The 27,620-nt window shown below is 41.7% G+C and overlaps 1 protein-coding gene across 4 annotated transcripts in view; it reads right to left on the reverse strand.

Moving 5' to 3' along the window:
• Nucleotides 1-27,620, reverse strand: part of JMJD1C (jumonji domain containing 1C) — a 156,871-nt gene that overhangs the window by 18,455 nt on the left and 110,796 nt on the right. For all 4 annotated transcript variants that reach the window (XM_057368403.1, XM_057368404.1, XM_057368406.1 and 1 more), the window contains 9 exons: nt 19,402-19,507; nt 14,551-14,675; nt 13,165-13,308; nt 12,856-13,048; nt 11,102-12,768; nt 7,916-8,088; nt 5,417-7,605; nt 2,633-2,834; nt 695-909 (listed from right to left, as the gene is read on the reverse strand). In XM_057368403.1, the coding sequence (XP_057224386.1) occupies nt 695-909; nt 2,633-2,834; nt 5,417-7,605; nt 7,916-8,088; nt 11,102-12,768; nt 12,856-13,048; nt 13,165-13,308; nt 14,551-14,675; nt 19,402-19,507 (5,014 nt within the window). The remainder of the gene's footprint in view (nt 1-694; nt 910-2,632; nt 2,835-5,416; nt 7,606-7,915; nt 8,089-11,101; nt 12,769-12,855; nt 13,049-13,164; nt 13,309-14,550; nt 14,676-19,401; nt 19,508-27,620) is intronic.

Consider the following 27,620-nt stretch of genomic DNA (forward strand, 5'->3'; position numbering starts at 1 on the left):
AGTACAAAGAACTTTTTTAACATATACTTTAATCCCATGCACCCCAGAGAGTTCAGTTTTTCACCTGACTGCCCATGGGACATCTGTGATCTCAAGGGCAGCCAAACCAGTGAGCTGGACAGTTGAAGCTGGCAGGAGGGGAAGGAGGTGCCTGCTCAGGAGAGCTGGCCTAGAAGGTGTTTTCTGCCCCACTTCCCCCTCACAGTGCCTGGAMTGAGAAGGGCCACCAGCCCGTGCCATCTGCCGTGGGCCAGAAGGACGGCCGTGGCTTTGGTGGGGAGGAGGTGCCAGTGTCAGCACATGCTCTGCAGGCCCACGCTGCTGCGCTCCTCTCCTTTGTTTTGGGAAGGATTCACATGAGAAACACACCATTTGCTGGCAGCAGTCGGTAGCTGGCTCGCTGCAGGCCTTGGCTGGGAGCTGGCTGCTCTGGCCCCAGAGCTGGAGGCCAAGCTGCGAATGGAGGCTGCTCCAATCCCAACAGCAGCCTGGCCCCGGCCCCGGCCCGCACAGCCACCCACACAGGGAGGGGACTGGGCTGGCCACTGAGGGAGGAACCTTCCAGCATGTCCTGTCCTCTCTCACCAAACAGCCCAGGAAAATCCAACAGCCAGGGGAAGAGAGCTACACAAAAGGAAGCAATGGTCCCCCAAGAAAAACTGCACAACACTGGAGAGCTTTGAGGGTTCCTTACCGTCTTTTTTCACCCAGGACATGGCTGTTTTCTCAGACGTTACCAACTGACAAAATTTATCCCCTATGATATCTAGAATGTACTTAGAAGTTTCTAGGTCCAGTTCATCATCTTCATAGTTTTCATGTGTCCATAAACTCAGTGCTTCATCATCATATTGATCAGGAGAGGAGAAGCCATCTATCCTAACCACTCCGTTCTTACTAAAAGATAACCTAAAAATGAGAGCAGACAGTTCAACTGCATRTATCATTACACTGTGACTTCCAGTTTACTTGCTACTTCACCTTGCTGCTTACATCTTACAACATGAAAGCTTTCACATTTATCATCCTATGGTATTTTTTAATTCTAAAATAAATCCTACTGATGAAAATAGTTTTAAAATTACCAATAAGAAAGTGTAAAAACTAAAACACACCTTCTAAGAACTTTTTTTTTGCATTCCATTCACTCACCATCCYCTCCCTCTAGCATTTATTACTCCTTTAAAATTGCAGACAGAAAAATTGTTTTTTTTATTTTGGTCAAAGTTTGGTTCCGCCTATTCCTCACTGAGTTTTCAGAATGTCTGTGACAGCAGTCACTCAGTCTGACTCATATTTTAAAGATTTTTGTATCCTACTGCTCTCATATTGAGAATACATGAGTTCAAACACTGTATTTAAAATTTTCTAGGCATAACAAATCACTAATAGAATAAAATGTTTTTATATTCCCTAATAGAAGAAAATGTTTTTTTATCCACTAAGCTCTGACCTTTAAAGAGCTTTCCTGTTACCCTACCCAGTACCATTCCACTAACCCCAGCTATAACTAGCCCATTTTAAAGCAGTAACAAATAATTACTCCATCTTGCACAAAACAGGGTAAATTATTATACAGATGTGACTGTAGCAGTTAAGGAATTTATACCAGCAAAACACACCTGAATGAGAAGTACCAAAAATGACAATTAGAATGTATTCAAATGAACAAGATGAAATCATCAACTTTCAGCTACAACTTGCAACRAAAGTGTAAACTTCTTTTGCAATTCAAGCCCTACTACCTAAACACAATGAAAATAATTAAACTGCTGTAAAATTTACCACAATATAATCAAAACATTRAAGTTTTTTAATTCCACATTCCTTTTTCTTAAATGCTGGCAAACCCTTATGTTCTCTCCTTTATACAGGGAGGGAAAACCACCAAAATTCCAACTTTGCCACATTAGGAAGCAAATATTCTTACATAGAAGGTATTCAGAATCCAACCTTGAAATAATTTCTACAKGTCTACCAAGTCTGGTAACTGAAGATCCATTATAGAAAATTCAACCAAATTTAGGGAACGGTTTCTTGTCCAAAACATGTTGGATTGACAGCACAGTCCATACACAAACTAAGCCTGTTTTACCCTTTCTCAGCACTTCCTGCACCACATGCACTACACTGTATCCCGGGAAATTTTGTTCCTTCTGAGTTTTCCTGATGGGCCATTAATCATAAAAAAGGAGGTCTCATATCTCATCTCTGTCCTCAAAAAACTCCCAATAAACCCTGAGCAGCATTCCCACCATATACTGGCATAATAACCATTACAAGAAGGGCAACTCTGTGGTTGTACAACTTGTCCAGAAAAACTAAAGCCTGCCTTTTGAAAATCTCACTTCAAATACCAGACACCTGTGTAATGGTGATTTCTGTATTTTCTGCTTGCCTAAGGTACACTAGACAGATGTTGTGATGTCTTTGCTATAAAGCTTTAAACAGCAATGAAGTCAATCCACAAAAGAAAYACAAATGTAAATACTGTTAAATTAGATGCTGTCTTTTATCGGGCAGACTGACTGAGCCAGAAAAAATCAGACATGCTTTTAAGTATGCCASTCTTTTGTCAGTATTATTTTTAAAAGTTGAAGCACCACATTATCAGGAAACCAGTCATACTTACCGCCGAAAGTAGTAAAATCTACAAAATACTGGTGAGTGAGTTGGTTCTTCTCCTTTCTTACTTCTTATTAATCTACATTCTCTGCATTTTTGCAAATTTGGTCCTATTTCAGAACAAGAATCATCCTGCAAAAAGGACTCTCCTGTTTGCTTCAGCTTCTTTACTTTGCGCCAATCTTTTAAMACTGAGCGAGGTATACCAGCTGCAAAAGGAAGGAGGTTTTCAGATGAGGTACTGGCACTGCTTACTCTCAGATCACAGTCAACATCAGTCRGTGTYCAACATTTTTTCAGGTACATTCRTTACCTGCAYAACATATTTCGKTTTTRTTTTTACTTGCCTGACTCTCAGTTRAAAAAGCAAAGGTGCCAACTAACTTACACAGGCAGGAGCACAGTTAAGTACCTGCTGAGCTCCCAAGACAYTGCATTTTCCTTATATTAGGTGTAYAATTCACCAGATATTCYACTAAAAGCATCTTCAGAATCTCATTCTGACAAAACAAGCAAAGAAATATAATAGTGCAAGAAAGTTAGGTTTGAACTCTGTTTCAAGTGAAGGTGTGGGCAAAAAAGGCCAGAGTTTAATAAATAAAGGCAGAGCTTAAAAAAATACAACCCAAAACCAAACTTCAGCTCCTTGAAAACTTTTTTTTTGGAAGGTAACAGACAGAATAGCAGCTATAGTCACAGAATCCATTTACACTCTGGTCTGGTTTGCTGGCTTTGCAAGGCCAAGAAATAGCAATCTATTTTCAATATTGAAGTCAGCAGATCTGACACCAAGTAATATGAGGAGCAAGTCTATTGAGTAATAAGCACAATTTTCACATACAGGTTTTGAAACTGAACCCTGTTGTTATTTAACCAAGCTTTCATTTTAACAAGTCTTAAAAGTGGCACCACTCTTATCTGCAGACAGAGAGAARTATCTGTCATTTCATCTACCACTACCTCTTGAAAGTTCACATCCTGTAAACAGGGATCTGATGTAGAAAGATAAAGGGGTCAGGGTGCTAACTCTGGACTTGGTACCTGGGTGMAGATTGGTATTTTGCCAGAGATGATATGTACAAACTTTCCAAGTGGCAGACTGCCTATGCCTCAGTTCATGGCCTAGAAACCACACTCCACACTCATCCAAAGCATGACAGCAACTGGGTTCAAACCTGGAGAGTAGAAGTGGCCCAAGTACAGGTTCACTAACCCAAAACAATGTTCTCTGCCCTGGAAGCAGAGGTTCTGGGTATCATATGGGAGCTGCTAGAGTTCAAGCTCTGTGGGYAGGCACTTAGACACCCCCAGCTCTTGCAGGGCTGTGAAATGCCTTACTTTGCAGGAGGGAGCCTCACAGCCTGGAGCTCTGAGTGCTCTGGCCAACACAGGAGCTCCCGGGCTTTCCAAAACGGCATCAGGACAAAGCACTCTTCAACCCTGGCAGTATCCACATACCACCCATGCTGTAAAACCACCACTGAGCCCCAGATCCTGAAGCACAGGYAGTTATCTCCAGCCACCTACAGAGAACCTGGGCAGCTGTTCCAAGGGAACATCATCTTTCCTGAAAGCTCCTCAAGATTAACTCTGGTTTTGTGTACACCTTTGAGGAAAGTTTTTTATAAAAAAAAATCTCTGACCAGCTCTCTTTACAGAAATTTTCACTACCACAAAAAAATCTTTTGCAACGATACAAGGGCCCTGAAGGTGTAACATGCTAAATGTATGGATTTACAGTTTACTTTAATAAGTGAAGCTGAAAAAGATTTTACAGGCATGTTTGCCTTGATCTTCCCTTTACTCGGGGGCAGAAAGAAAAACTAATACTATTACCACTAGACCAAATATCCAGAATACCTCAGCACCCAGTCCAATTCAGGAATCAAGTATTCTCAGATACCAGAAGAGTACCTTCATAAACCAGACAGTGAAAAGCCACAGAATGTAATTACAGGCAGCACTGCTCATTTTCTTGCTACCTGTACTTAAAAATTCTTACAAGAAGTAATTTAATGGTCGACTCTCTCATACTTAACCAGACCAAAGACAAAAGAAGAATCCTTGGAGAAGAATAAATTGGGATAAAAAATAAGGCAAGCTTTTAAATAAAATCCCTTATGTTAGCAGACCAGTTTCTCTTTTCTGATTAATCTAGTTACAATCTCTGACATGTTACAGTATTCCATTTAAATTGAAGTCTGTATTTCCCTAAATTTTTTTATTCCTTAAACAAGAAGTATGTTAACACCATGTACTACACATACTAGTTAGGAGTGTGAAATGATTCTCCCTTAAACCTTTCATTAAATTAACCAAATCATAACAGAGTGGCATCAGGCTCTCAAGGAACTGCCTCTGGCTTTCTGATCAAAGGATAAATTAGAGTTCAACAACAGACAATCTTTCCCTCCAGCAGTGCTCTAAAAATAAACACATTAGATCTTAAAATAAAAAAAAAACCAACATACATATATATATATAGCTCAACACAAGTGGCACCACTATATGTACCAGCCTGCTCAATTCTGATGGACAGCATAAACCAGTTTGTTTAGTGGTTATTTTTAGGCCAAGAACCAGTTTGTTAACACAGATATAAAAAATGCTCTGTATTTCTTACACCAAGATATTTCAAATGGCCTCAAGACAGAAAAATCTGGACTTCCTCATTTACACAGGCATGCTTTCTAGCTCTTTTCCCAGCTATTGTGCATGACAAACCCGCCAGGATTAACAGTGCTGGACTTCACACTCGTCTGTGTCTTCCAAATCAGATTAATATACTCACTGCTGTTACTGCCGCTCTGTAACTTCAGCTTGCTTTTTTCTTTGGCGCTCCTGCTAAGAACACCATTTGGTTTCACTTCTTCCTCTGTATCACCCTTTTTTTTCTGCAAATCATTTTGTTTCTTTTTGTAAGTTGGCTTGGGCTGCCGTTTAGTCCTTTGCTCTGACTTGCTCTCRCTTTCATCAGAGTCGCCGCTTTCAGAGCCAGACTCGTAAGTTCGTTTTCCTTTTCTCCTTGGGTGCTTATCTTCCTTCACAAACTTATCTGCCAAGACTTTGCTATCTATGTTATTTTGCAAATCATTTGATGTAGAAGCTATTAAATTGACAGTACACGGCTTAATAATTTCTGAAACACTGTTCCCTGAATTCTCTTTTTTATTAGTGTTTTTATCTTCCTCTGAATGCCTCGTTAGCCAAGCCTTTTTCAGTTTAGTGTGGTAGTTTGGCTGACTCGTCTGGGAAGTTTGCCCACTGCCTACAGAGTTGGCTTTGTTTATTGTATTACAGACGATAGCAGTGTCTAGGGAGAGAGAGGTTGAAAATGTCTGATTTTTCACAGAGCTGGATTCGGTCTCACTGGTGTTACYACTTTTAAACTGAGCCGCAGCCAACGCTGCCTTGTGCTTTTTCAAATGGACAAAGTCAGTAGAGGTGGAGAAGCCCGAGCTGGGCTGAGCAGCGCTGCCAGCAGCRGATGTAACCGGAGCTGGAGCGCTGACCTTGCACTCCTGGGGCTGCACTGCAGCCTGGCCAGCCGCTCTCGGGGCCGGGCACTCCTGGGGCGCGCAGGACACCGCACTCGACAGCGAGTATGTCACTTCAGAGCTACCCCGGCTCGACACGCTGGTGGTCGTTGCTGCCGATGTGGTGACATCCGTTTTGGTGCTGCAGATGATAGCTGTGGTAGGGGTGACAGCACAAGGAATGCTGCCTTGCGAGACAGCTGGAAATTTCTTTTCATACTGTGTACGAGCACTGTCTGAGTTCATATTTGGCAGAATGATTCTTCCAGTCTCCCTGGCTTCCGCTGTTTTCAGGCAATCTGCTGGATTTGTCACAGCTGAAGATCTCTCACTAACTCGATCTTTGGAAGCAGACTGCATTACTGGTACGCTCTCGTATTTTGTACTAGAAGGAGGACGCACAATAACAGATGCTGTAGCGGACTGAGTCTTTCCACTCATTCTTTCACTGTGCCAATCCACTTTCTCATTATTTGGGGCATTATTAGACTTCCATACTTCTGATAAATTCTGTTCCGAAGCACCCTTGTAAACAGTTTGAGCTTCTTTGGGCTCAGGTACTAAAGTTGGTGGTTTCTGCAACTCCTGTATTTTGCCACCACCAGCATTAACGGGTTGAACAGGGGTTAGAGTTGGAGGTGAAAGGCTGCTGTAGCTGCTCTCCTTCTTCTCCAGGGTCTGGTGCACAGGAGGGTGAAACACAGGGGCCCTATGCAAAGCAGGCATACTCCGGAGTGTATTTGAAGATGAGACTGACAACTGAGTAGGGCTCCTGCTGTCACTTCTGAAAGAATTTACAGAGTGAGACTGCACTGACTGTGAAAGCTGCTCGGGTATCTTGCCTGTAGAGCCTTCGCCTTCTGGTTGGTGCTTAATTAAAGGTGGAGGTTTTGAAAGTGAAGAAATGTAGGAGGGGATAGCCTGGGGACTAGCTGCTGTTGAAGGACAATTAGCTTGCTTATCAACATATGCACCTGAAGCTTCCTTTGATGGGTAGGATCTTGGTGGTTCATTTACTACACTGTTAGACAAGGTAGTGAAATAGTTACTCTGTGGCAAGCTCTGTGGAACAGAATGTTTCATTTTATACAGTTCTGTCACAGACCGTTCGGCATCTTTGTCATATTTTACTGAATGGCTTTTGGGACTTGAAGATATGGATGTTACCCTGGAGTAGTTCTCCCTCTCTCCCTCCAGTGCCTTCATTTTAGCTGTAAAAGGAGCAACTTCAATACTTTCTTGGAGTATCCGTCTGTGTTCTTCTTTGTATTTGCTCAGTCGTTCCCCAGTCTCCTGTGGTGGCCTTGGCAGCTGGTTCAACATTGGATCTGGATAATGTCTGTGCATGTGGCTCTCCTTCGCTGCCTGTGCTCTGCTCGGCTCCAGCTCACTCTTCACCGGCGCAGAACGCAAAGGTTCAACAAACGCTTTCCTCTCCAGTTCTCTGAAAAAGGTTAAGCAAACACAGGTTAGTCTGARTGTAGTACAATGTGCTAGACGGAAGACCTTTCTTCCCATGCCCTCAACAAAGTTATCCATTAACACAAAATAAACTTTCCTCTATATTAAGTACAATTTTCAGAAGTCTTCAAATGACTCATGAACTCAAGTACCATTCCAAGTAAACAAGGCAATACACTGACAAGCCTCTCTACCACAGGCACTCAGGCCTACAAATAAACTAAAGGGAAGCTAAAAGGCACCATAACTTGCTGAAACGCACCCTCTCACATGGAGTTCAACAGCAAACTTACTCTTTGCGATGCTCTACGATACTTTTGGACAAGGGTGGGCTGGAATGCGTGGTCAGTTTGAGAGGCCGAAGGGGATCTGCGCTGGATGGTCGCACAGGAATGTGACTCAGCAAACCAAGGCTGTCAGCTGAGGTGACTGGGCTGGGCTGGTGTAACCAGGGGCTGGGAGTATTCTGTTGACACCAACAAAATGAAAAATAAAATCATATTTCAAAATAATCACTGGACCAGTAGGGCCACTCTACCAAGTCCTAGCAATGATCAAAATGCTGTATTTCCGTTTCAAATCATAAAATGTTAAATTTTATTTACTTTYCTATGTCACTTTTTTGATCAACTGAAACACAGGATCATACTTCAGACTTCCAGCATACATTTGCACATTTCAGAAGCATTCCTAGAACCATTTAATTTTCAAGTTCTCAGGATGAGCAGTTAATTCTAGAACAGCAACTCAAGCTCATCAAAATTAACAAACCAAGGACAACATTTAAATTCAATTCATAGTAAAAAGACCATCACCTCTTCAAAGAATGGGCAGAAGTATTCCTCTAAAAATACAAATATGGTCTGCTATTTCTGGAAACTATTTTATCTCCAACTTAATGACAAATCTCAATAAAAGGGATATAAGTAAGTATCTCTTTCCTGGATTGTTCCTCTCCCCCCCAACCAAATGATTAAGTAGGATAATCCTAATTAAGCTGATTTATTTAGCCAGGCATTTTTATTTGGCATCATCATCATCACCACACTGTTAAAACCATAAATGTACACACCTGCCATACTGTGCAGCATGGCAAACACACAGTACACCCAATTTTATACTGTGTGCCTGAACACTCCTAAAATGGGCTTCCTCAATTTGACACACTGGTAAGTCTTCATTTATGAAACTACTTTCAGATCTACTACTTTGTTAAGTTTCTGCTTTCATATCTTCTCTGAAACCTGTGTTTCTGCAGAAAGACCAAGAGCAGCTCTCTCTCCTCTGCTTAACAGACTTGCTTACGAGAAGTGCACACAGTGGAGTGGAAAAGCAGGACACCCTGTTCAAGTGGGTCTCAAGAGCTGGGGAAAAGCCAAGAAGGGACCGGGGACAAGAGTGAGCATTCATGTGCACCCCGAAGTCTCACGGGGCTGGTCCATCCTCACGTTCTTCTCCTCTACAATCCTCACCAGTCCATCCCCATCCTTTTCCCCAGACCTGGCAACTCCCAGTTGGGAACTGCTGTAGAAGAAGGGGAGCCAAGAGCTCTCATGACACTAGCACACAGCACAGAATAGATCTGCAGGTGCTACAGCTTTGAAGTCCTGATTTCTGTATTTTTGAATATTTAAAGCAGCCACTTGGGTCGTGCTCACAGTTTTAGTGCTCACATTTCCTAGGCCAGGAGTTCCCACGCTGTGGTRAGTTCCCACGAACAGCCTGTAAGCTGTATTAAAGTATTATGCAAAGAAGGCCCGTCACCTTCTCCCTAGAGGAGCTGGGGAACATCTGCCTGAGCACCAAGCATTGCTCAAAGAGCTTTGTGACTCCACCTGCAACCACCTACAGTCCAGCCCAACCACGGGAGCTGCCACAGCCACCCAAGGACAGCAGGGAAAAGTGGGCTTGGGGCAGCTTCCTTCAGCTCAGTGACACGGCTCAGCCCTGAGCCACGGCTGGATGCTGCTGCTGCTGCTGCTCTTACAGCTCAAACACAGATCCCTTTCTGTGTGGGCATTGTGGCATGCATGCAAACCGACCKTGGAAACGCCCATTCTGGGCTTCTAAGATCTATTTTAAAAAGGCCTCCAGTGAGAGAGCCAGCAAACAAGTCACCACAAGACAATTGCCACATATCAACATAATTAAAAAGCTACGTGCCTCACTATGCTGGCTGGGGCTGCATACTTCAGGCAGCCAAAGTGAAAACAACGTCTATCCTAAGTTCTTGAAAATGGACTTCTGTATGGGGTGGAGCAGGCAGCAACATGAAAAGATAAATCCACCTATCATTCTCTCTTAGGCTTTTATTCACTGCTGCATTTTACCACATTTTAGATCAAGCTTACTTCGTATTACAAGGCCAACTCAAACTGACTGTTTTGGGAAAGACTGAGCCACAATGGTTTGGCTTTTCTCAAGAATGAGTCTGGGAAGGAATAGCCTTCCCCATGATGAAAAAGAAAAAAAAAATCTTCTAACCATTCAGAATGCCAAGCTTTGACACAAAGGTTTACAATTTGGCAGAAGGACCACTGTCAGCGACATGCCTTTTGTGGTCCCTGTGAAAATCTGCCCAAATTAGGCCAAGTTGAAAGCCTCTAAAGATCAGTATGCACATGCTCAGAGGAGGTTTGATTGAAGCTGGCAGTAAAGCTCCCCAAAGTTTCTGTCTGCACTACACATGCTTCATCTTACACTATTCCTCTGAGGTGCCTGCAGTGAGCATGCCATATCCCAAGCCTCCATGAGCTGAGAAAACTTTTCCTGTAATTGCCACGTCTGCCTGCCAAACCCCGCCGCCRCACTGGGCGTTAGGCTGAAAAACACAAACCATTTCTTCTGAGACTTCAGTGGTTACACTCAGCAAACAGACAGAGGAATCACCCTGACTTGAATACAGAGGAGTAGAWAGCAGATGGGAAGGCAGGGATGTGTGTCAACAGGAACAGAAGGGGAGAAAAAGATACGCCAAGACAGGGTACACAGATAGGTGTAAAGACAAGAGAAACGGGTGCACAGCGCACGAAAGATTCATAAATGCAAGAGTGTTTCTCTTCAGAACTTCCCACTGGATTTAGTATTCCTTCCTTCTGAGTCTTTCACCATTACTGAGTGAGCACGCACAAAATTTCCCTATGAAGACKACTGTCCCACTTCTCCTAATATTTCCCTTACACAATGGTTTACACAGTTTGAGGTAGCAAATATTTACCCTGTGAACTTGAGTTCCCAAACCAGCTAGTTGACCTCACTTTTAGTCATAAACTAAAATCAAACATTACACCTTTCTTTAGAATTCTTAGGAAATCAAGGCCTGGAAAAACTCCCTCGCACATCCACCATGAGACAGTTGCATTCTAGTTCTCTGCCTACTCAAAAGCCTCACCATCACAGCACACTYAGTGTGACATAAACTATCAGATCTGCACCTGGGAGACAGCTAAATACGTCAGTAAKAAAGGATCTCAACTTACCCTTCTCAAGGAAGCCTCTGCGTTAACAGGAGTTTCTGGGTGGACCCATTTGGAGGAGGGCAGACCGAGTCCTGAGTAAGCATGTGTTCCGTTTGGATACTGCCAAATAATTGGATAAAGCCCTAGCTGATTATAGGAAGCAGAAGGATGAGCTTGTCCGAGAAGATGTGGAGACTGGTGTTGTAACATCTGTTGCTGCTGCTGGTGTGCTAATGCCAAATGGCTTAAGCTGCTAGCATGAGCAGTCTCTAGTCGCGGGTGGGCACCCAGCAAGGAGGCAGCAGGCACTCCGGGCAACACTGCGGGAAGTAGATGAGGGTGATGAACAGAATGGTGAGATGCGCTACTAAGGGGGTGAGTGTTAATAGCGGACAAGGGAGCCTGAGCTGAAGACCCAGCGAGCAGATGGGATGAACCAGTTAATGCAGGATGATGAGCGTTTGGATTTAAACAGCTTCGGTGGGATGAGGAATGCAGAGGATAATTATGCTGATGCAAATAAGGTGAAATGTGATTAGTTCCTGTTTCTTGTCCGATCAGAGTGGGGTCCCTGTACACTGTGAAATGTTCATTCTTGTCAATGATAAGAGGACTCTTAGTAGCTTCTAGWGCACTAACTCGAGCTGGAACTGGATGAAAACTAGACCTAGGCAAATCATGATCAGTTTTATTGGCTGACCTTGTTAATCCAGTAGCATGGCTGTTTTGGGAACTAACCTTAGACTTCACAGTATCAGAAGATTGGGTGAATTTAGGCTTAACATCAGGTGACTTTGTTTTAGGATGATCAACTGAAGCACTAGATTTTGACTTCACAGATTCRGGGACTGGACTTTGTTTACGCAGTTTACTCTCTTCTGCTAGAGAAGCTACATTTAACGAAGACATAAACGAGCCATACTGCACATTTTCAGAATTTAAGTGTTCATTTACTGGTAATGTTTTTACAACCCCAGGTTGTATCAAATCCGTTTTAACAGCACTGCTAACCCAACTTTGATCAGCTTCCTGTTTTCTTGCTTCAAGAAAATTTGCATTTGAAAACTGCTTCTTTAAGTCACTGCTGTGAGATTCTATTTTCTGAACTGTTTGCAAACCAAAGGTACTTGCAGCATTATCCTGATCCTCCTTTTCAGAGTTGTTTTTATTAGCAACATCAACACCACATTTTGGAGTAGGAGATCTGGGTAAAAACTGCTCATTTTTTAACTCCACAGTATGATGTTTTTCTGTATTACACTCTTGAACATGTGGATCCTTGGCATTCTGCTCATAGAGTGTTGGCTGCTCTGCTGCATGGAGTGAAGATTTTTCCTGCTGATCCAAGACTGACGATTTCAGTCTTTCTGTCTCTTCATGGTTTTTATCCTGCTGTACTTCATCCCATGGAGACCGTCTCTCTGTTAGTGTCTGTTCTACTCCCTCAGTAGTTTGGGATTTTCCTTCTTCTCCGTTTATYTTTGAAGTGTTCTTGCTTTTTAACTCATTTTCTGAATTTTGCTCTGAGGATGAGTCTGTTAATCTTCTATTTGAAATTTCCGAGTCACTGCTTTCAGAATAATCTGAGATATTGTCTGTCCGCAGTCTCTTCATATTTAATTTTTTTTCATCCTCTTCAGGTTTTCTTCTTTTACTAAGGAAGTGTTTATTTTTGGTTTTGGGGTTTTCTGTAAAAGATAAAAACATGTCTATCACATTTTCAGGCTAACACAGTTTTAGGAAGCTCTCCCTCCCTTTCCATTAACCGCTTTTACCTCCTCGACCTATATAATCGTATCTTTCATCTTTCATCTTCTCTTCATCAGGCATGCTGCTATCAGAGCCTTTCCTCTTATTTGGCCGAGTATTCCTCTGTTGCTGGTGCTGGTGAGAATTCTGTTTTGGTGCTGCAGTTTGGGAATTCATTGCTGGTCTGGGACTATTTGCTTGTGCACGTGTATAATGACCCTAAAAATAATTTGTATTAATGGACTTAAATGCAATGTTAATTAGTGTCTTTAAACATGTATTTTTAACATTCGCAATATACGAAAATATTTAGGTAAAAAGATAAATGTATCTACGTGAACTGTGTTGCTGTTCTGGTTGGAACGAGACCGTCGGCGTGAAGTGATGCCAATATTTTCACCTTTCAACAAAGAGTGAACAACATCATCTAGAAAGGTCATCTGAACCATAGAAGGATCAACATTCTGAGGTTCTAACACCTGGTTTATGTTAAAAAAAAAAAAGAAAAAAGAGAAGAGAGAAAATAACAATCCACAGATGTTCAGACAATGCCCAATCTGTATTTTCTGTATCAGTGTTCACCAGTCTATTTTGTGCACCAAAGACTAATCAGAGAAAAGCCTACTTAATCCAGCCAAGCAGAACTAGCATATGACACAACAAATGCAGGGAAGTGTCGAACCAAAGCAAATGTGTCTTTACTTGTCACTGCAAAGAYAACTTTTTCTAAAAAGGAAAAAGCATCCCACCACCAATTCTTTCCCCCTTCACTGACCTGTAAATTTGAGATTTAATAAGTTATTCACAGAATAAYCCTAAAGTAGTAATTATGATATACAAGTATTTTATAAAATTCTTTTAATAAACTGTTTTACTGCATAAGCACATAACAGTAGTGCTTCCAAGAGAGGCAAAACTGCTGCAGGAAGAGAACCAAAATGACTGGACAGAAGAACCCTGAAACTGCTCAGCATTACTAGTGAGAAATATTTCATAAAGTAGGAAATGCTAACYAGATCTTCAAAGAATATGGCACAGTGGAGAAAATAACATTTGGGAAATATTAATTTGAGCAAATTAAGGGAAATAATTTGAGTAATAGACTAGCCTTAAATTTTTATTGTCACACATGGTTTTGTCAGTCATTTCAAGGCAGATGGGTCATTCACTCTATTACTATTGAGTCATTACTCTACTCYCCCAAAATAGAATTCATTACTGGCATTAAAAGTACCAGTATTAATTCTTTTTGTAACATCGAATTCTGAAATAAAACTAAAACCCACCACAGCAAATATTAATTAGGGCTGAAGTAAGTGTTTAATTCAATAAACTGCAGAAAATTACTATTTCATTTGCCTGGAAAAAGTGCTGCAGTGCTTAAGGATTTCATCCTTGTGAAAAGAAATTCAACAGAGCAGACAGGGAAGACCAGTTCTTCAAACTGGATTGCTTCACTTCAAAGACTTCACTAGTCAAACAGCAGCAGCAGAAGCAACTGTAGGACTGGTATTAATCACACCACTGCACGAACGCTCAGCTCCAGGAGGATTGAACTGATAGCCCAGTGCAGTTGTGCTGTGGTTTCAGCACAGGGACACCCTCACCCTGCTGCAACTGAAGCGACTCGGTGTGTTACTGAGTGCCACCATCGAAAACCAGACCCTCCCAAGGCTGAGTTCACCCGCAGCTCGTTTCCTGAGGATCAACCATCAACTCACCTGGTCGTTCATAACCACCATAGTGCGAGTGAAGAGATCATGGTGAGTGATGATGCCAGTGAACCACTGGGTGGCAGAATCCTGTCTGTACACTCTCACCCTATAACCGTTTAAGGAATACGGACCTTTAGAAGGAGAAGAAATAAAAAAGCCATTGAGGAACACAGAAGGAAAAAAAAAAGCACACATGGATTTTCCTGCCTTTTTTTTTTAAGCTTCACAGCAAACATATAGTGCACGTGGCATGGAGAGCTAACCACAGATTCAGGAAGACATTTTGAAATGCAAATAGTACATATAAGTATGCTTTAAGCTAATTCTGCTAACATTTTCAACATACAATTTTCTTATCTAACTAAATCTTTCTGCAACCATGATGACATATGATGGGAAAATTCCTGCCTACGAACAGCAACCACAGRAAAGTAATCTGAAAGGCTAGAAAGTGGCAGCAGCAGGTTATACAGAAGCTATTTAACAGGCTAGTCACATGCCCAAGATGCTTTGCTGGAGAAAAGATTTACATCTTGGTGGTTAGGCTCTGCATCTGCCAAGCCTTTCCCATAAGTGACCACAGAGTTTCTATCCATTACAACAGGCAGAAAGGCAGCTGAGTGATCCCGTGCCTGTTACGGCCACATAGAGCACTTAGGCACACACACACACACACACACACACACACACACACTATGAAGACTTCAGCTCCTGTTTTCAGATGTACCAAATCCAAACAAACCTCACACATTTTGCACAGCTCAGTTTAAAAGCCCAAGGGGATGGGGAGCTAGTATGATACAATACCTATTTTACACTTTGTTTCAAGACCCAGAAATTTGATTTAACAACTTTACTCAGTTCAGTGTCTCACTTGATCACTGGAACTCTTAAGTTTCATTGCACTTGATGTTTATATAGCATTTCAAATGACCAAACAACACTGCCACCAAGTACAGTTTTAACTGCGTGGATTTTGCTACTTCCGCACTCAAACCCCAAGTCCCAGGTCAGGCAAACAGGAAGGGAGGAAAAACCAGTCAGTGACAACCTACAAACAGCCTAACTTAAGTGATTTAAGAGTGCTCAGTTGCTGAACCACATAGGCAAGGCCAGAATTCCCCTGTCTTTCCTAAAGATCATTTTTTCCTAGCCCTGCCCAGTACATTAAACAAGCTCAAACATCTGCAGCAAACAGGCCAGAGACCTCACAGGTGACAGCTTTCTCTAGTATCCACAGTCACGTGGGCATGTTATACCCTCTGCATGTGACAGTGCACTACAACAAGGACTGTTTTTAATATCAATGTTTGAGAGATCCAGAGAAGCACAAAAGCATGAATTATTTCCAAGTGGTCTCTTGAAATGCATTTTGCATGTGATGATATTTGTTTTTAAAACCAGCTGGGAAGAAAAACACCACATCTTGGCACCCTCCTTATCCCCATCCACCTCCTTCATGGCACAACTGAAACCTTGAGACCTCCTGAACCCCCACAGCCACCAGCCTTAACTCAAGGCTGAGCATGTTTCCAGCTGCATAGACRAGMCAATGGCCATTAAGTGTGCCAGCAYAGCCACTGCCAATCACAGGTACATATGGGCAGAAAAAGAGGAACAATCTACRAACTTATGTCTCACATTTCCAGCCTTGGACCAGACGGGGCTCCCTTGGGGACAAGTTTCCRGATGGCTTTTTTCCAACCCTTACTCCATGTGCCCCTGCAAAATGCCTCCAGCTCAGCTCCCACWCTTCTGACCGCCTGACCCATCCACATTCTCCACACCCTGAACTTCTAATGGCTGTCCCAAAGCTCTGCCTTACTCTGACCGTCTCAGTAAAATTTTGCCTATCTCTCTTCTTGCAGACTTACCATTCCTGCTCTGCTATCTGAGCTCCTCCTCCCTTGCACCCTGCTGCTAACCACACTGCACAGTGATTTTCAGTCTCTTGAATAAGCAGAGTCAGCCTCTTCCCAGCTTGTCTCATTTTAGCATTAATATGATTCCAGGACTTCCAAGTCCTTTCCCCCAGTCTTCTCAGCTCACAAGCACCATCCTTCCTTCTCCAACAGCTTCCAGCTTCTACACTCCCCTGCGTTGACCCAATGCCAATTTCTTTCCTTTCTCCTTGTTCTGTTCTGTGTCCGTCCTTCATCCCAGCTGTTACCCTATCTATTTTTAAAGGAGAGTTATCTACCTTTAAAAACAGTAGGTTGGATTTTTTTTTTTTACATGCTGATGGGGTGACAGGAAGAAGAAGAAAAATTAAACTGCAGTCACACGGCACAGGCCAGCTCAGCTCCAGCCCAGCCCAGCCCAGCCACAAGCAGCCATTACAGGAAAAGCCTGGCTTTGCCTCCAGTCCCTGGCTGAATCACGCTCAGTTACACATTGTTCAAACAGCCTGTGAGGTACTATGAAGGAATATGTTCAGGGCTGAAGCACAGTGTTTCAAGAGGATTATTATACATAAAGCCTGAGATTGTAATGATTAAAAATCTAATAGGAAGAAAGAAATCAAATATTTTAATTGCTAAAAATCAAAGACGCTTTACTATGTTCCCTGAACCGGTTTTATTTGTCCCAAAAGCTTTCAACTTGGCCAAGTTTGGGAGGAGTTAGAATTTTTTTTTTTAAACAAGAAATAAACTACTTTCCTGCCAAAGCTACAATCTCTACTGCAATGCATGCTGCTGTGACTGCTGCCCAAAGGAAAGGTTAAATGGGCTTTTTTTTTTTTTGTCTCATTCTTACAAATAATTGGACTGGTTTTGACTAAACTTCTTCCTCCTCAAATTGACATTTTTTTTTCAAACATTTGGAACCATATTTTAATGCTTCTATCGGACTATCCTCTTTCTTCAGATGAACTGTGTTCTAATGGCAAGAATCAAAGTAGAAAATACTAAGTTCTGAGTTGAAGGTTTCAGCATCACAGAAGACAAGGAAAAGGCTGGATCCTAAAAATGTTGTAGAGAATGATGTAAGTGAATATAGTAACAACCTTAAGAGATGCATCTAGACAAGAAAGAACTGAAAACGTAGCTGAAATTRCAGGGAACAAGAAAATGGTAATGGAGAAGGTGAAGCAAACCAGAGAARAGAGAGGAGGAGAAAAGGAAGGAGAGCATGACCAGATTACAGCAGTGCCAGTGGGCTGTCTGTAAGCCACTGGAAAGTTTGTGCCAATGTGATGTCTGCATGCCCAGGAGCAGATTACATCCTGGGAGAATGCGAGGGCAGCCTCTGCTGGCTGACCACCACCCCTCCCATGGGGCTGGAGTGGGGGCACCACCAAGGCCCTGGTGAGGAAGCACGTGTCTGCTCAGGTCACACATCACATCGGGAACAACTGCATCTACAGCTTCTCCTYAGGTCAGGACAGCCAGCTTCAAGGAGCCTGGCTTTTGATTCAGCTCATCATCTACTCTTCATTTGTGCCCTTCTAAGCACAGAAACCTCTCTTTGTGAGCTTACATTTATAAAAACTAAAATACAGTCTTGGGATGATGGGATGTAAATGAGTTGCATAGATGATGGGCTGGCAGTCTCATTTAAATGACCATTTCAGTACTGCTGGAGCTTTGCTCAGCTATTGATCCTGTACCAGTGGACACAGAGGCTTTTACAATAGTCTTATTATTGTTACTCTAATGAAATATAATAAACAAGTTCAATTTTYGTTTCCTTTTCATATAGCCCTAATTCAATTTTCTATCACCTCTCAATCCAGTTTTGTCTGCAAATTTCATCAACAGACTATTAACTTGTATTGCATCTGAGGATATCAAAGTAAAATCTAAAATGATTAACAACCACATATCAACTTACTATCTACACAATTCCACATGGTGCTTTTTTCAGCATCCTKTTTCTGTGGCCAATAAGAATAATCACATCTCGTCAAATGAGAAATTCCACAGAATGAAAGAAGTTTTTTTTACCGTAACTTCAATATTATACTTACCATACTCCTTTGGTCTTCTGATCTTGGTTTTAYCAAAGACAACAGGCAGCAAGGAAACCTCAGAGCCACGCTTAAAATATCTGATTATTTACAGCTTCCCTCCCAATATTCACACACARAATGACTGAAGCTGCTTTTGTTCTGAAGCTGCTTTCCTCTGCTTGCTTGGGGGTTTTAGTCCAGACAYGCAGAGGTTGGTTTCTGTCTCCAGTAACTCCTCTGCAGATCTTCCTACACTTAAYGAATATACTGCAAATGCATACAGTATTTCAACCATCAGCAAGATGGTAAAGTAATTTCTTCTAATTTATACTAATTTTCTTGTAATTTGTATCTACAGTGTAAATATCATTGTACACAACTTTTTCTGCAACCTTCAGCATTAGAATCGAGTTACAAATCATAACTGATTTGAAAGGCACTATTCAATCAGGGGATGAGGGTGTGRGGTGGGGATCTGAAAATATTCTTCATCTGTGACAGAACTGTGAAGAACTACAAGCACAGACAGGTATCTGAGAATTTATCACACGTAACAGTAACACTAACAGAGCACAGAACAGTTTTAAACATGCCAAAATGTGTGTGGATGCCATTCATACACACTTTTCACAACAAACTTTACAAAATATCTATGTCCAGACTAATGATATTCAGCTTTTGCTGTAATCACGAGAACATCAAACATGTTAAGAACAGTCTGAAGCAGTCACCAACAGCTTCTTACACAGTCTTCTTTTTATTAATAAATAATTTCAAAAAGTAACTTTTAAGTTAGAAATACATTCTCCATTATATCACAAATGATATGTGATGAGTCCCACACAAGTAATGGCCTTAAACTAGCTAACACAGAATATAAATAACACAATTTCCCACATAATTACCTTGCATAAAAATCTCCTGAACCTTTTGTTCCTTTACCCAGGCTTTTACCTCCTCATGTAACTGCGGGTTATCCCTGAGAACTGGGTTTAGACTGTCTACGTCGTCCTAAAGTAGAGATTAAAAAAAGAACCATATGTTATGTTTACTTGTAACATTTTTATTTTCCTAGATGTATTTTAAAATACAATTTGAAGTAGTTAGATGCTAATTTTACTGATTGCCTACAAATCCCTGTGCTATTTTTAGAAAAAAACTTAAAAGCATAACATAGTGCTAGAAGTTATTTCATGGGAACACAGTATGTCAGATCCCACATGTGGCCAGACTTGTAAGCTATTAATAGGATCACACTTTCATAAATACTGTCTCACTGCAGGCTAAAAATGCCCTCTAAATACTTAAATGTTTAAAGGTATGCACAAAGAAGCATTTAAATATTCTTCTTAATCTGTTTTCTGTATCTGTTAAATTTAATATGGCCATATTGAACACAAACAGATATAAAACCCACAAATAYAATGCATAAGCAGTGTTTTAAGAAAAACAAGCATTCTGAGAGAAAACACCATCACTGGTTTTCAAATACGTTGGCCTTTGTTAGCTATGTAGTTTCAAATAAGACACATTTTGATTTTTATTATAATCAGTTCTCCTAGAAAAGATTCCTTTTTCACCATTTGGTAGGCTACCATGTAGGAAATAAAGACATATTCAGTAGCTCTGTCCTTCTAACAGGAATAAAAAAAAAAAAAACTAGGCATAGAATCTGGTTCATATCTTTGAAAGCATGGCTTAAATCATCATTCTTCTCCAGACTCCTAGRACACCTATTTCTCTATTTCAGAGCAAATTTGCTATTTCTGTCTTTGAGGCTGTGGCAGAGAAAAAAACCCTGGTGGTTCCTCATGCAGAAGATGGCCTTGGAAATCCGTGAGCAGCCRCAACATTCACTTATACCAAGAGAACTTCAGACAGCTGAAATAATGAGTGCAATTCTCCACATACAAAATGTAGAATATTGGTTGTATCAGCACTGCAGCTGAGATCAAGCAATTTCTTTCCTTGATCTCCAGCAAGTTCCTTGATGTTTCACAATTTATTATGAAGAGCTCCAGCCAGAATACAAAGATACAAGCAACACCCAGCAAATCGTGCACTGCTGCCAGGCCCTCCAGTGACACGAGCAATTTCTCTCTATTCATCTGGATGAGATTATTCTTGCTAACCCACTGATCACAGGATATCCATTTCCAATTCAAAATTCACTTCCTGACACTTGGAGATTTGCTGTGCTCCACTACGGAGAATGTATCAATGCTTTGGTTATTAGAGAAAATTATTCTCTCCCTCTCCTTATGCTTTTGCAAAAGATACGGCCTTGGATTCTGAAGAAATTATCAAGATGACTGTTTTAATACATGTAAATTGGAATAAAGTGAAAGTGAAGAAGATCGACAGGACCTCTACCACAAGGTTCAAAATACCAACCAGGTAAGTATGCTGCTAGCATTACCAGAGGCACAAGAGGGTCACAATTAAAATTTATTCAAGAATGGCCTCTCCAGAGGCAAATTAAAAAGAGAGCATTAGCTATCCTGTATACTCGTGCAAATTCATTTTTGCATTGATCCTACACACAGAAGCACCACCACGACTGGAAAGAGGGAATGATGTGCCAGGGGAACACAGCAAATCCTGGAACTGGAGCTGTGTGATGATCAATCATATGTCCTCCTTCCCATGCACTCTCTTTCAGAGCAGCTGAAAGATATTCCCGCACCAAAAATTTCCCCGCTCAGATCCACAAGCACTGGATCTAAGCAACAGACCAAGGACTGCAATACTGACTTTGGCTGACTTACAAATGCAGTTAAAATGTGCAGATCTTGTACATTTTGAGTAACTCCTTCAGTCCCATCTAAGAAAATCTGTATCTTCATTTTGAGACTACACACATCGAGTAAGTACCATGATGATAAATCTGTTTCTGTTAATATTACACTACTTTCATGAGTTCTTTACACAATGTTTTTGAGTCTGTATGTCATCCGAAGTCACTTTTGATTTGTTTCCTGCAGGCAACACACACTGGTGCTTTTCTTTTTTTAGATTTCACATCCTTCCTAAGCATCTTGGCCTTCTTTGAACTTGACACTGAAGATAGTGGCCATCCTACATTTAGTACATTTGAACCTCTATCCCCTATTCAGATGCATGACCTTTGGCTGAGAGTGCTCCATGTGAACACTGCAAAAGAAGACTGCAAAGTCCATTTTGTACTTATTTCCTCACTCTAGAAGAAAGATAAACTCATCTCAAAGACGAGCTACAGAAGACACAAGTTAGGTCAAAGACCCATTACACAGACTGCATGAAGGTATGACTGGGATTACATAGAGGATATCAAAGAGAACCCAGAGTTTCTAAATATACACACAATACACATTTAACATATCAATTACAGGGTAGGGGGGAAGACACTAAGGGAGTAAGTTTCTGAAATCTCAAAAATTCTTTTGTGTACATGCATCTATGAAAAAATGTGTGCCATGACTTACCTTTTTCCATCTTTAGTCTTAAATCTCAACATTTAAAACCCAGGAAATTAACTGCACAGTATGTGAAACTGTAAGGCAGTGGCCTTCACCCCACTGTTTCAGTACATATCAGAAACTCTGGCAAAAGCAGGGTGACACAGGACAAGAAGTAAGGCTGATGACTAGGATCTTCCCCATTTTAGCACTGAAGACAAGCAGATGACCGCAGTTCCCAGTTCTTTCCCTTTCCCTGTGCCTATATTGCCCAAGAAACAATTGCTGTCTACAGATCTGAACCCTGGCAATTGTAACCTYCAGTTTTTCTCTCCTTCTTGGTTGAAGCATGATTGACAGATTAAACTCCASAAGATTTAAATGCCCTGCAGGATTTTCCTCCAGATTTTTCCTCATCTGAAAGTAGTTTTACAAACAAAACTAAGTATAGTACCCTCCCCTAGACTCGTTTTTCCACAAGTCCTGCAATACCTCCTCCAGAAGGATGTTAATGCTGGTTTGAAATCTTTATGCAAATCAGGATGCAAATCAAATAAATGAGACTGCTATATTCTTCTTCAGATCTACTGTAGGAAGCTCTTTATGTACTTCAAGTGGCAGTGCCCCTTGCTCCAGGAATGACTATATGCAACTCTGCGAAAAGGACCAAGGGTGTATGGGCTAGAAAAATATGGTTGAGATAATCCCTCCTACTCTTCTGGARAACAGTCGCATGAGGCAATGTGACTACCAGAAGCTTGCCAATCTATGACAGGTTTTTTACATATTTGCTGATATATTCTTCCTTCTTTCTAGATCAAAAAAGGAACTCACTTCTGGTGGACTGGACTTTACACTTAATTATGCAAAGAACTGGGTCAGCTGCATGTCTCTCTAGGTSATCATTCTTACCTGCTGAGGATGTGCTCGACTCTAAGAAGTCCTGAGAAGGACAGAGAATGAATTTTTTTCCCCAAGTATCAAAGTGATCCTCTGATTTTCTGAGTTTATCTGTTCTTTATCCTTGTGCAAAACGATACAAGCAGGTTGAAACTACAGACCATACTATCAGGTTAAGAAATCACACTGGTCTAACCAGGAAAGAGAWATTTTTGTTCAGAGAAAGCTTATTTGAACAAAAATAATTTATCATTCAGAGTCACAGGTAAACAAGTGCTTACATCACTTATCATGCTTCAAAATTCCCTTAAGATCAAACATGAATTTCAAGACATTACCCACAGAAAATCAAGTCAAAATTTCAATGAGAATTCTACTCACTCTCCATCTGCAAAGAAAAATTACTGTGCAAGAGACTGAGAGGTATCCCTAGATGTGCTGAACCTGCACAGTGACCGAAGACTTGACAAAGCACCTCCGAAAGGCTCAAATGATCAGAAGTTCCTTCTCCATTTTGGGCAGCCAGGTATATTTGTGATAGAAAGGCCTACACATTTCCACACCTACCTCTCYCACAAGACCTGAACTACTGAAGCAACACGTTTCCTTGGCATTTTAAAATACTCTCCCAAGTCATCATTCAGAAACTTGAGGGGCAGAAATSAGTTCACTGAGAGATGAGCCCCTGGAGCAAAGACCAACAAAGAGGTGGATTCCAGTCACTGCTTCCACCCCCCCACACACAGCCTGCACGCTGCTCTTGGGAGGGTACACAATCTCTGGCCAGCTGTCAACTCCACACTTTCAGTGAAGARGAGGAGGAGAACTGACAATATGCATTCCAAGTACATCAATCCTAGAAAAACAGTGGCTTTTGGCATTAAAAAGGCTTAAACCAGCCCTAAGTCTCAACACACATCAGGAATCTGCAAACCTTCCTTTGGGAAAGCTCCTTCCTTGGTCATGTTGTCTCTACATTTGGCTTCATGCATCAAGGACATCTTTCTAATATCAGTAGGAACTCATTTCAGCTGGTGTTTTACAGAGAAACACTAAGTAGATTTTGCAGTCCTCACAAAGGTCAACGCCACATTAGTCCTCACCATCTGTGGCTTAATTAACTATAGCTTCCTCTGGCTGCTTAGAGGTTTTCTGATAATTTAGGACACGAATTAGATGAAAACTAGTACGTAACCAACTTGACAGTCCTGTTTACAATGTTTACACAGTGAGCAYTGCACACGGAAACAAGCATTTTGTTAGGACTTCAATGGTAGAGGGATCGAACAGTGAAAATGAAACACTCAGAGATCAAGGTCCTGAAGCTTTAGTTTTGTTCCTGTTTCGGAAGTGACTATTAGTTTCTATAAAATGAGACCCCCAGCCCTTTTTTCCTTTGGCAGCATATCATTTGTACAACTTCAATGAACTTCAGCTGCATAGAAATTGTGAGAACTGCAGTATGAAAACAAGTCAACACCCCCCCACTGACTGCCCTAAGTCTTCAGAGACTAGAACAGTGGCAGCAAAAAGCACTTTTAAAAATCTACACTGCTGAGAACTTTATTAGTCCTCTAATGCAGTTTTTTACATTATTTTCTCTGATAAAAATGACTATATATTGTGCCTGCAACCAGCATGGCAATTTTTACCCCACATTTCAAAGTAGGCCTGTACAACTCTCTCTTTAATTTCCTTTCTTGATAACAAGCAAAATCATTTTCTTTTTCTTTCATCTTTCACTGATCATGTCACCTGACATGATTATATCACTGACCTGTAATCTCTTTCACTGATGGTAATTTTTAACAAACCTTTAATCTTAACAYTGACCTGCGTGACACTAAAGAAAAAAACACACAAAATGCAGACAGGCAGAATACCAAAGATCTTAACAAGAACATCGCCTATGAACTGGAAGTACCTCTCTGCCACACTATCAGACTTTTTTCCAGTGGGAAGAGATAAGAATCTAACTACAACAYAAAAAACCTGGCAGCAACCGACATCCCTGAGGATATTACCAAGGCAGGCACTGCTGCTGCCACACAGACCACAACAAAACTTAGGAGAGAAAGAACCAAATTTAGACAAGTCTAAATACAAATCCTTCTGCAGCCTCCCCCATCTCCACAGCCACACAGCACGCATAAAGCAGCGTTAACAGCACATTCCCGATTCCTGAGTGCCGAGTGAAAGGCTACCCCAGCTGGCACGCTCCCGCAGCTGGCGGGCAGGAGGTCACAGAGGCAGGGCAGCGCTGCACAGCACAGCAGCACCGCCTGTGCAGAGGGAACAGCTCTGGGGACCGCATCGACCCGGCTCTACGCCTGCCCTGCAACCAGGGCAACCTCCCTCCCGCTCCGGGCTGCTCATCAAGGGCAGCGCCAGCCACCAACACCAACGCTAGAAAGCTACAAAGGCTAGAAAGTTTTTGGGGGAGATCCTAACTTCCCAGTTTACCTTAAACGGCTTTGTCTGAGCTGAGAGAAGAGGCTTAGGCTTACCAGGCGACGCTAGCGCTTTCTATGTAAACCCAACCCACACTTGACCTATTTTCTGCCGTTCTGAGCACACAGTCACAATTTACCTCATTCAAACCCGGCAGCTGCTGGGCTACATCTGAACCAGTTAAGTCAAGCTTGAAGGCACAACCCTGACCCCTAAACCAGAAACAAAGTCGAGCCGAGGTCAGCGCTGCTCACACGTGCGCAGAGGCACGGCCGCACGGGGAAAGCAGGGATGGGCAGTGACGCTCGCCCTGTGTGCGGGGACCAGGACAGACAACTGGGATAACTAATCCCCACCCAGCAAGGGGCTGCTCCAAGGACAAATGTTTATAGATAGTGCAGACCACAAAAATTTAACGTTAGGGGTTATTTTCGGTGCGTAACAGCAACAACGACGTTTCTGAAAGTAGGAAGTTAAAATTACAAGGGGGAAAAAGATGAGGAATACAAATTTAGTAATTTTCCAACTGTCAGTAAAGTTAATGTCTCTCAGGAAAAGCTATCAACGATTTYTCTGCTGCTCCCCACTCTTCCCTATGCATAATAGTTTGCCCCACACACTCCTACTCCCTTCCTCATTTTACCTCAAGAGATGAAACYGATTTTAAAATTTTAATTACCAGGTTTGAGAATCAGGGCATCAGGGCTGCATACTTTTTCAAGTCATGATTTCAGGCTTGAAAATGCATCATTACACGGATCTATTCAGTTCTGGAAGAGTAACTGATATACTAATGTTAGAAACATAAATATACACGGGAAAAAGCAAATCTGACTTGTAGTCTAATATTCTCCATGATTCTAACTTGCCAACATGAAAACCAACAKAGGTATCAATACCTCAGGTGAAATAGGCATGCTGTAAAACTGGCATTTTACAAGTCAGTTTGTTATTCTTCTATCTGTCGATGACAATCTGCTATGGGAAGGCAGAGGGGAAATCAGAATACATGAACATGGACAGGACAAACATGCAACAGGGAAGTAAGCAACAATCAATGGATAAGCAAAACCTAATCTGGGCTAGACAAATACTGTCAAAAACCAGCCTAAAAACTGTTCTAGTGACATCTACTGTAGTCTTGAACTTGAAAATAGAGATTAAAAAAATAGATGACCCTTATGCTCACAAGTTATGTTATTCTCTGTCTGAGCAGCTAGGACAACCTGGGTCAGAAAAACAAACACTCCACCACGGTCAGGTTTCTTTTAGCATCTAAAACTTCCCCAAAAAAGTGGCTCCTATCCACAAAACGGGAAGGCTGCCGGCTTCCACCTAAAACATTGTGGTGCCTGTTTGTACTATTTATATTTTCCACATACAGACAAATAAAGGTCAAAGGAACTACACCACTACATGTCCACCTCTCCCATTTTGATGACACAGCCATACATATGCTTTTCTTTCACTTTCCACTGAATCRCACACTTCCTTCCYYATCCTCACGGCAGGCTCCACATATTCATCATCACCATCTCAGCAATATGCAACTTGCAATAATTTGGCATTTTGTTTTATCTAATCCTAAAAGAAACAGGAGGCAGTACTGGTCCTAACCCGCTCAGTCATGTGGCAATACTGGAGYAAGCCTTTGAGTCACTAAGCAACTCATTGCCACCATGGGAAACCAAACCTCAAAGTGCAGACATTTCCCTGAAGCAAGCAATTAGCAGAGTGAAGTTGATACTAAACAAGGAGACCTGCTAAGTAAGTAGATTGGAGAAATCTCTTTAGTACATTGATATTAAAATTTAAACTGAGAACCAGACATCCTGTGAATTGTGAAYAGCTTTCAGAAGGTAACCAACAACATCCAAATCACATCAGCTRAAGGACAAGCTRTATGGATGAWGATGTCTTCAGGCAAAAAATAAAGYACATTCTGTTGATCACCAGCTGTCTGGACTAGTGGGCTGCTAGAAAGGCAGTCTAATGCACCCAGAAATGAAGCCAAGACATRAGCCCTGCTCAGACACTGAGCACTTTACAGAAGACACATCTTCCTTGCATGAGGAACAGCAGAGGTGACCTGTGGCAGCTGAAGGGGCAGCTGGAAGGAAAATGACTGACTGGGCAGGTCATCTCTTAGCTCACGGTAGTTACCYTCATTAAATCTTTTATCAGTGGCATTATTCAGCAATACAATATTCCTTGATGAGACTACTGGTAACCGAGAGCTTACTGTAATGAAGAGCAAAGGTCTCTCAATTCAGGTCTGCAGATGAAAACTGCAGARCACTGTCCTATACGTGTCAGTCTGATGACAGATCCCAGAA

This window comes from Malurus melanocephalus, unplaced genomic scaffold, assembly GCF_030028575.1.
Source record: "Malurus melanocephalus ecotype Western Australia unplaced genomic scaffold, MMel_1.1 scaffold_91, whole genome shotgun sequence".
NCBI classification, from domain to species: domain Eukaryota; kingdom Metazoa; phylum Chordata; class Aves; order Passeriformes; family Maluridae; genus Malurus; species Malurus melanocephalus.